This window comes from Oppia nitens, unplaced genomic scaffold (genome assembly GCF_028296485.1).
Source record: "Oppia nitens isolate AA-2021 unplaced genomic scaffold, nextdenovo-longstitch-racon4-pilon3 scaffold4_pilon_pilon_pilon, whole genome shotgun sequence".
NCBI classification, from domain to species: domain Eukaryota; kingdom Metazoa; phylum Arthropoda; class Arachnida; order Sarcoptiformes; family Oppiidae; genus Oppia; species Oppia nitens.
Genome location: NW_026533232.1, coordinates 2,716,906 through 2,727,244, shown reverse-complemented (window position 1 = coordinate 2,727,244; position 10,339 = coordinate 2,716,906). Strand labels below are relative to the sequence as shown.

Sequence of the window (10,339 nt, the reverse complement as noted above, 5' to 3'; positions counted from 1 at the left end):
GAATCTAAACTTTTGTCAGTTATCTTTATAAGAGGATTATAGTGATAACCTCTTATTGCAATAACTGACACACCAGCGAAGAGACCCAAATCTGATTTCTAGGCATATCCCTACTGGCCATCATCTAGCCATCACCCACTACAACAACCCCACAATTAACCATATTTATTGGTCATTTTTACCGGGCGCTATAATTTTGGCCGTAACTGTATAAGTATATTATATTTTTCATACGAAACTACTACTGATATTACATTTTATAATGAATATCCGATTTATTTGCCGGCAATTAAATTGTGTTCACCGAAAACTAGTTTTATTAAACCACAATTTTTAAACAAATATAACTTAACAAATAATACTAGATTAGGACGAAGACAATTGTTTCACATATTTAATAAACTAACATTTAATGAACAAACAAAATGGTTGTTTTCAAGTTCAGAAATATCAAGTTTTATCAAATGTCAGTCACGTTATGTGAACGCACTTATCGGTAATTCAACAATAGATGCACACAATTGTAGTCAAGTATCGCCAATACGTGTATCGATAAGCAGAGAACACTATTGTATTAATTTATTTGAACAATTAAATGGTGAATACAGTGATAGATATAGAGTCGATGACAATGTTATGCAAACAACTATGAGATTAATTGTCAATTTGAATATATCTATTGATTACGAATATATGGTACTCGCTCTGCATAATAGACTGGAAAAATGTCTACTTATTAGTAAACGATCAATGGTTATATTGTCACGAAAACGATTGACCACTATTATCTATTATGACAAATTGAAAATTATCAATTACCAAGGTACAACAATCAAAATGTGTAAAGATTATACAAAATACGGTTATGTTTCGCACGAGGATTGCATAATCAGATGCGAAACCAATATGTATTTGAAAAAATATAATTATTTAATTAGTAAGCATGATAAATCTATTAATAACTATGAAAATGGAAATTATACTTTTGATTGTGATCCGGATCAAGAAAATAAATTTTTTACAATACGAAATAGTTGTCTAAATTATTGTGGAAATTACACTGATTGTAAATATGAATTAATCAATTTGAAACAAATCAATGCTTACAATCAATTTGATAGTAACAATACTTATATAATGCTAACGTTGCCTATTAGGCCTACAATTGAGTTCAAACAAAAATTAAAAATATTATTTGAAGAGTATATCTGTTTCATCGCTAGTATTGTTAGCCTATGGTTTGGTCTGTCTTTAGTAATGATCATTGATTTAGTCAAATATGTATTAATTGTTTCGCAAAAATTCTATACTAACTATTTTGTTAGACAACAACATGTGACTAATGTTAAAATTAAATTCAATGATAGAGTTTATCATTAAATATACAGTGAATATATTTTAGTATAGTGATTAAAATAACTTAGATTGTTTATTAAATTAATAATAATAATATTTATTGTTGTTTAATACAATTATTTCTAATTACATATTGACAGATTATAATTACACAATTTACATTTCACAATTTGCATTTAATTTATTTAAAATAATAATTTTTATAAATATTATTTTGATTAATAAAAGCAGTTTAAAAATTAATTTATTAGAATCAAATAATGTTTATATATTAATATTAACAAAAATGTACAAATTTAAATATAAAATATTATTTTTATTTTAATCTTAGGTACCAGATTTAATTTTAAAAAATAATTTATTTTATACTAATGATAGTATAATTTTTTTATTTGTTATAAAAAATAATAATATAAAAATATATTCCATTTCTATTAATAATAAATTATTTTATTTCTAATAATAAATGTAATTTTATAAATTAAAAATAGATAGTATTAATATTTATGTTAGTATTAATATTAAAAACCTAGTAATTTAGATAATGAAAATGTGTTTAAAATAAATTGTAAAATATATTAATATAAAATGAATTATTTAATTAATGTGTTTTAGAGGATTTTAATTGATATTATAAATAAATGTCAGTTTTTCATATGAAACTACAACTAATATAACATTTGATTACAAAAACAAGTAATATTATTTGTAATAATATAAAATAATACATGTTAAATTTATATTCAATTATTTACTTATTATGTTTAAGTTGATGTTTTGTCCATATTATGAATATAAATCAAATATATTTATCTTTTAAAACAACAACTGATATAACATTTGATTAAGAAATACAAATTTATTTGTCGACAATAAAACTTTGTTCATCAAAAGTGAATTTATTAAACCAGAAGCTATTAGTAGATTAAAATTTCAATATAATATTAAAAATAATAAAACTTTAAAATTTTTATCGATTGTTAATACGAGTTATTTAAATTAACACAAAGACAAGCGTTTAGTGATAATAATAATAATAATAATAATAATAATACTATTGTAATCTTTACACTTTTATAGCAAGCATTGTTAACCTTAGGTTTGGTTTAGACTAAATATGTTACGTTCAAATTATCATTAAAATGTAATTATCATTTAATAAATTTAAAAAAAAAATTATCAACTTTTATTATTTTAAAAATTATTATTGGGATGTATTAAAAATAACATCAATATTTTTATTTTGCATAAAAGTAATTAATTATAAGTTAAGATCACTAAGAAATTGTGAGTCGAGACCATATTTGAGTCCTCCGTCGACCACCAGATTGTGTCCCGTTATGAACGAGGCATCGGTTGACGACAAAAATATTACGGCTTTGGCGATATCTGCTGACTGACCCACTCGTCCAAGTGGTGTATGACTAACGGTCTTATTATACAATCCCTGATCCAATGGATGCGATTCAATAATACCAGGACTTAACCATTACATAATATAACAAAAATAATTGCTTTAAATTATATTCATTATTATGCCATATAATACAGTTTCATATGAATTATATCAATATAACCTACCTGACCGCATTAACCCGTATCCCTAAAATGCCCAGTTCAATAGCCAAAACTTGAGTGGCCATATCGGCCGATGATTTGGCAATTTGATAGCCGAGATAGTCTTTTTGCTATAAATATGTAATATTATTTTTTCAAATATTAATTATTTTTTCTGTTGTTCTACAAACCGGTCGATTAATCTGTACGTCCGATAAATTGATAACAGTGCCCTTTGTCTTTTGTAGGTAAGGCACCGATAGGTGTATCAGTTGTAGATTAGCTCTGATATCAATGGCAATAGATCTGTCTAATGTCTCCAAAAATTTTGGATCAGTTATGTTTCCCTTTTGATATATACCGGCATTGTTGACCAGTATATCAATTTTACTGTAAGTTTTGATAGTTTCAGTCAACAAGTTCTCCAATTCATCACTTTTTGTCAGATCTGCTGTTATTTCCAATGGCTGTTCACAAGTAATTAATGTAATATTTTAATAAAGTTTAGAAAATTGATTTACTTTTAAATGTTTTGGTGACAACTGTTGAACTATAAGTGCTGTTTTGTGTACGTCATCGGCTTTACGACCGGTAACGACAACACTGGCTCCGAGAGCTGAATACAGTTGGATAATTTCAGCACCGATACCAGTGGCCGAACCGGTAACCAGAGCTACCTTTCCGGTAAAGTTTCGCGAGTTTTTCACTTCATCGTAAAGATCATAGCGTTGACTGTTTGCAAATGCAAACAATGTCATAAATAATAATAAAATTGACATTTTTTAAATAAAAAATAACAAAATTTTAATATTGCAAGTGTTATGAAATGTATTACAAGTAATAGTAATATATATATATTATACTAAAACAGTTTATTTATAAAAAACAATAAAATGTGTTTAAATTCACATAATTGTTTAACATTAAGTCTTATGATAAGTTAAAATAATTATCTATATATGATATCAAGATATTAGTCACATTTTTTTGATAATATTGTACAAAATAAATTATATTTTGCTCTCATTTATGTATTATTTAATAAATACATTTTATAATTTATTTTTATTATAATTTTTTTTTTAAAAGAAGATAAAAAATATTTATATTACAATTAATCCTCTATTTTTAAGCACATGTATTATTAAAAAATATTGATAGACCCAACCGCACACATATTCAAAAAACTGGTAGTTATTCATAGGGGACACATCATAACACCAGAAGCCGATATGAGATTCAGATAAATGTTCGACAAATGAAAGTAATTTAAGTTTCAAATCAATTGGCAAATCATTTGTTACAAACACTTTGTAAAACATTTTGCGCGACTTATGGGCGGCTGAAGTGACCGATGCGCACATGTAGTTGACTACACATATAACTGTAAAGATTGCAATAAATATTATTAGTGCCGAAAATCGTATTATACCCGTAGAGTTAGGTGCAGTCGATACATATACAAGCAAATTGAGTGTTGGTTTAGCAAAATAATACAATAATAATATTAAATATTTTAGAATTTTATTTATTTTATTAACATATAATGAACATTGATTATGTTTTTTAAATAAATTAATGACCAAGTTAAAATCATAGTTCTCTAATATTTTAGTTAATTGTCTATTTAATTGATTAAATTGTAATTGTAAATATAATAAGGACAGATACCATAGATAACAGGTGCCTAACACTACTACATAAAAATCAATTATCCATATAATTGTTACGATAGACCATATGATAATCAACACTATTGAGTATTGTATTCTCTGGTAGTCATAAATGTATGCCACAAATGGCGGCGCCAGAAATATAACTGAGGCATTGACTGACAAAATAGCCACCAATTTGTTTGTTAAATGTTTTCCAATAAAATTTAATTGTTTGTAAAACTTTTTCCTAAATTTATGCTTCAATTTATTGCTAATCATATTGTTTTTGATTTCATATAAATATTGAATTAGATATAGATTTTTATTAATCTCTAAATATTGTACACTAATACCGATGATAACATCGGCTATAAGTGATCCACCAGTAGCTATGAGTGACACAATTAAATGATTGCCTAATATATAGTTGGCATTACTGGTTAACCATAATATCTGTTGTGTGTTGAATAGTGACGATATACCGAATCTAAACACCGTAATCAATGTCATCAGTTTAATTAGTTGACAAACAATGATCCTACGTTTGTATAACTGTCCCATCATATAGTGTTCAAATGATAGAGATATGAGATAATATGTTTTTGACATAAATTTTTCTAAACGCTGAAAATATAACCGTTGTTTGAGTTTCTGGTGTCTAATGTTTTCAGTTATAAAATGATCAACAAATATATTCACATTTAATTGCATTATAGATTGTCGTCGTTTTTGCATTTTTAATATTATAGTTTATTTTAAAGTTTTCAATTAAGTTTGTAATCTGAAATAAAATTACACTAATAAATTAAAAAGTTGAAGAAAATATATTATTAATATTTATTGATATATCGTATACTATAAATCACAGAATTAATAAAATATTGATTGTGTATTTTATTTATAGTTTTTAAGCTTATTATTACAATTCACTAGAAATTAAAGTAAAAAATCCATATATAGTATAATTGTTAAATATAATAACAAATAAACATAATTTATTAATAGTAAATAAACACGAATGATAATTTTTCAGTAAATAATATAGTTTTTATAGTCTATATAATATATAAAATTATATTTTAAAAATTATTTAATAACTATTTATTTTTTATATTATTCTAATTATAACAACTTAATATACTTATTTTAATAAAAATATTTACAATGTAAACATAATTAGGTTTCTTAATTAACTTATCTTTAAGTCATTGAAACAATAATTGTGATAATTACAATATTAATGTACTTTAATACTAATATTTGTTAATTATCTAAAGTAATGTATATAAATATAAATAAAATAAAAATCATTATCAAACTAAAAAAACTAATAATAATAAAGTAGAAAAATCATACATTTCTACAAAATACAGTTGCTATATTTGTAAAATAAATTCAAGTTTAAAAAGCATTTAAAATATTTTTTTTCAATAAAAATTAAATGTTTTATATTAAAACTATAGATTTATTAGAGTAATTGTTAAAATATATATCATAATAAGATTATTATAAAATAATTATATACTGTATATGGCTATCGATGTAATTGATTGTCAATGAATGACATACGGCTGAACACAAGTCGAGATCAGTCGATAGTTGTTGACAATCATTGTATTGATGTTTGACTGATAAAATTAAAAGTATCTAAAAGATTAAACAAGTATTATATGATATCATAAAAATATTAAGATAACAATAACGTAGGTCTGAGTGACAATTATGTAAAATATAACTTTTATATTAATTTATAATTATTGCTCTGTTTCGAAGCACATGTATTATTAGAAAGTACTGATAGACCCAACCGCACACATAATCAAAGAACTGGTAGTTATTCATTGGAAACATATCATAACACCAGAAGCCGACGTGAGATTCAGATAAATGTTCGACAAATGAAAAAAATTTAAATTTCAAAACAATCGGCAAATCATTTGTTATAAACACTTTGTAAAACATTTTGCGCGACTTATGGGCGGCTGAAGTGACCGATGCGCACATGTAGTTCACTACACATATAAGTGTAAAGATTGCAATAAATATTATTAGTGCCGAAAATCGTATTATACCCGTAGAGTTAGGTGCAGTCGATACATATACAAGCAAATTGAGTGTTGGTTTAGCAAAATAATACAATAATAATATTAAATATTTTAGAATTATATTAATTTTAATAGCATATAATGAACATTGATTATGTTTTTTAAATAAATTAATGACCAAGTTAAAATCATGATTTTCTATGATTCTAACTAATTGTCTATTTAATTGATTAAATTGTAATCGTAAATATAATAAGCACAGATACCATAGATAACAGGTGCCTAACACTACTACATAAAAATCAATTATCCATATAATTGTTACGATAGACCATATGATAATCAACACTATTGAGTATTGTATTCTCTGGTAATCATAAATGTATGCCACAAATGGCGGCGCCAGAAATATGACTGAGGCATTGACTGACAAAATAGCCACCAATTTGTTTGTTAAATATTTTCCAATAAAATTTAATTGTTTGTAAAAATTTTTCCTAAATTTATGCTTCAATTTATTTCTAATTCTATTGTTTTTAATTTCATATAAATATTGAATTAGATACAGTTTTTTATTAATCTCCAAATATTGTACACTATTACCGATGATAACATCAGCTAACAGAGCACCACCAGTGGCTATAAGTGACACAATTAAATGATTGCCTAATATATAGTTGGCATTATTGGTCAACCATAATATCTGTTGTGTGTTGAATAGTGACGATATACCGAATCTAAACACTGTAATCAATGTCATCAATTTAATTAGTTGACAAACAATGATCCTATGTTTGTATAACTGTCCCATCATATAGTGTTCAAATGATAGAGATATGAGATAATATGTTTTTGACATAAATTTTTCTAAACGCTGAAAATATAACCGTTGTTTGAGTTTCTGGTGTCTAATGTTATCAGTTATAAAATAATCAACAAATTTATTCACATTTAATTGCATTATAGATTGTTGTAAATTTGACATTTTTAATATTAAATAATTTACTCTATTTTTTGATCACAAATTTAGATATTCTACTAAATAAAAGTTTATATAAAATAACTTATTAACAATTACTGCATTACATTATAATAAAGTTGTGTATTATCGATAGTTTATTTGTACAATATATTAAAAATTATATTAAAAATTTTATGCATGACAAGCAATAAATATTTATATTATTTATTTATAGAAAATAAACACGATAGCAAATATTCTATAAATAATTTTTTTAGTTTTGTATTTTCTATATTATTTTTTAATAATTAAAACAATTAAACCAAGCTATTGTAATTATTGTATGTTTATCTGAAATCGAAAAACTCAAATTTAATTAAAATTTAATATTAAACTTAAAAAGTAATAATAACCAAAATAAATAACAGTAACTTTAATAAAATTATTAATATAACACAACATGTGCCACATGTTTGCAAATGTTATTGACTTTTCAATATAAAACCAATTATAAAGCAAGCAATAAAAATTTGTTAATTACAAAAAAAAATAAAGTTATAAAATTTTTTTTACTTATAGTAATACATTATATGGTTATCGGGGTAATTGATCATCAATGGCGGCCAAAGCATACGAAGTGGCCGCCCATACGGCTGTACATAAGTCGAGATCACGCGAGTTCTCCAATGTCATTGTATCGCCGGATGTGTGATGAAAGTAAAAGTATTTATCGTTATGATTGGTCAGACCGGCCACCGGAACCCCTTTATTCTGTAAAACAAATATATCGGACACCTCGGCGTTAACCGAAAAGTTGGTGGCATTGATTGATTTGAATGACTTGAGTATCTCACTAATGATACACTGAGCCATCGGGTTTTGTCCCGAATAGCCGATACCTTTAGGTGTGAAAGTCCCGCTGTCCGACTCCATAGCTATACTGATATTATTCAACTCATTTATATGTTGCTGCAGTATATTAAGTATATCGAATAGGTATGTATTAGATTAGCTTATGTATGTATTATAGTTCATCTACTCTACCTTAACATAGGCCTCAACACCAATAAATCCCATTTCTTCTCCGGTCCATAAAACCGATCGCATCGTTCGTTTTGGTCTTAGCCCTAACTTTTTGATGACAGACAGTGCACGCCACGAGATAAAAGCACCACCACCGTCATCCATAGCTCCCTGTCCCACATCCCACGAGTCCAAATGTCCAGATATGATAACTATCTATTTGTCATAAATTAAAATTATACTAAAATTTATTGTTTTGTTTTTATAGAAAACTGTTTGATTAACTTACCTCTTCTGGTTTGACTGTTCCAGTGATTTCACTAATGGTATTCCTGGACAGACCATCCTTTTCCATATGAGCCTCCATATAGAGGCTAACCGTAACATTTAAGCCTCTAGCCGTTAATCTTTCAAACAGCTCCGCGTCCTCTATCGTAATACTTACGGCCGGTATTTTAGGTACATTTATGTCATTTACTATTAAAATAATAATCTATTATTAATATAATTTATAGCTTATTAATGTTGAATATGACTTACATGGCTTTCCTGCACCAGCATGTGGTGTCTCTATTGAAAACGGAGTAATTGATTTAATCTATTTAATATTTAATGAAAATTTTATTATAATTAATTTTATTAAAAATATGTTTAATATTACCAGAGCACCAATAGCTCCATACTGTGCCGCATATTTGGCTCCTAGACCTCTATATTTAGTTGAATGTTCGTAACCCATGTAATCAAAATTATAGACAACAAACTTTCCATTTGCTTCATTGGATCGACGGTCGAGTTCATCAAACGTCTTAACAATCATTACATCGCCTGTAACTACCGATCCGTTTGTTCCCACACTGTATCCCAAACCTAATATGTTTAATGGTTTGATTCTGGGACTTATCATTTGTGCCCATTCCTTGTCACGAATCTATAGTGTTTTTGTGCATAATTTTAATATATTAATAACAAATAAATATTATAAAATTAAGTTATTTTCAATTGATAGGTATGTATACCCAAACAGGAACAGTAAGATTTTCTGTATACACTTTGTCGTGTTGTTCACTCGTTAACAGATCTACCATATAGTCGATAGAGTCCTCAAGATTTTTGGTGCCCACAAATCTGGGACCGAACTGATCGACAAACTTTGCCAATTCATTATATGTGACACCACTGTCTGTGCCATTGACTACAAAATCAATTATTTTTTGTATATCACCGGAGATATCAGCTATTTGTTGTCTAACAGTGTCATTGAATTTAGGTAATGATTCACATATTTGTGAATCAAAGTCTACTAAGACAACACAAATCACTTGAAATGTTAATATTAGTACTAAGCTATGAATAATACAATTAGTTATCATTTTTATAGTATTTTGTATTATTTTTTTTAAAAAGTCTATGTTTTATAAAAAAATGTGTAAATATAAAAAATAGTAATAGGAAAATATTATGTTTTAAAAAAGACAGATTTTTTTATAAAACAAATTACTTTTTATTAATTTAGTAAAAAGGTATTATTGGAAAAATTATTATAAAATAATAAAAAATACTATAAAAAGTATATTACAATGAAACTTATTGCATTTATGCATTTATTGTGATAAATATTGCACAATATTAATATTTTTTATTGTATCTAAAATTGCTAAATAATAGTAAACTTAAAGAGGTTTCTCTCAATAATAATTTATTGTTCATCAATAGACTAAACCTAAATACATAAAATTCAA

At 25.8% G+C, this 10,339-nt stretch overlaps 2 protein-coding genes across 2 annotated transcripts; both read right to left on the bottom strand.

Moving 5' to 3' along the window:
• Positions 1-2,617: 2,617 nt before the first annotated feature.
• On the bottom strand, positions 2,618-3,749 carry LOC128960179 (uncharacterized). The gene is made up of 4 exons (XM_054306250.1): positions 3,435-3,749; positions 3,105-3,380; positions 2,938-3,044; positions 2,618-2,837 (listed from the first exon to the last, which is right to left on the bottom strand). The coding sequence occupies exons 1-4, from the start codon at positions 3,690-3,692 to the stop codon at positions 2,618-2,620; spliced, it is 861 nt and encodes a 286-aa protein (XP_054162225.1). The 5' UTR covers positions 3,693-3,749.
• A 4,419-nt stretch (positions 3,750-8,168) lies between these two features.
• Positions 8,169-9,970, bottom strand: LOC128960178 (carboxypeptidase Q-like). Its single transcript, XM_054306248.1, has 6 exons — positions 9,617-9,970; positions 9,259-9,528; positions 9,138-9,195; positions 8,887-9,074; positions 8,619-8,813; positions 8,169-8,543 (listed from the first exon to the last, which is right to left on the bottom strand). The coding sequence occupies exons 1-6, from the start codon at positions 9,968-9,970 to the stop codon at positions 8,169-8,171; spliced, it is 1,440 nt and encodes a 479-aa protein (XP_054162223.1).
• Between the last annotated feature and the right edge of the window lie 369 nt (positions 9,971-10,339).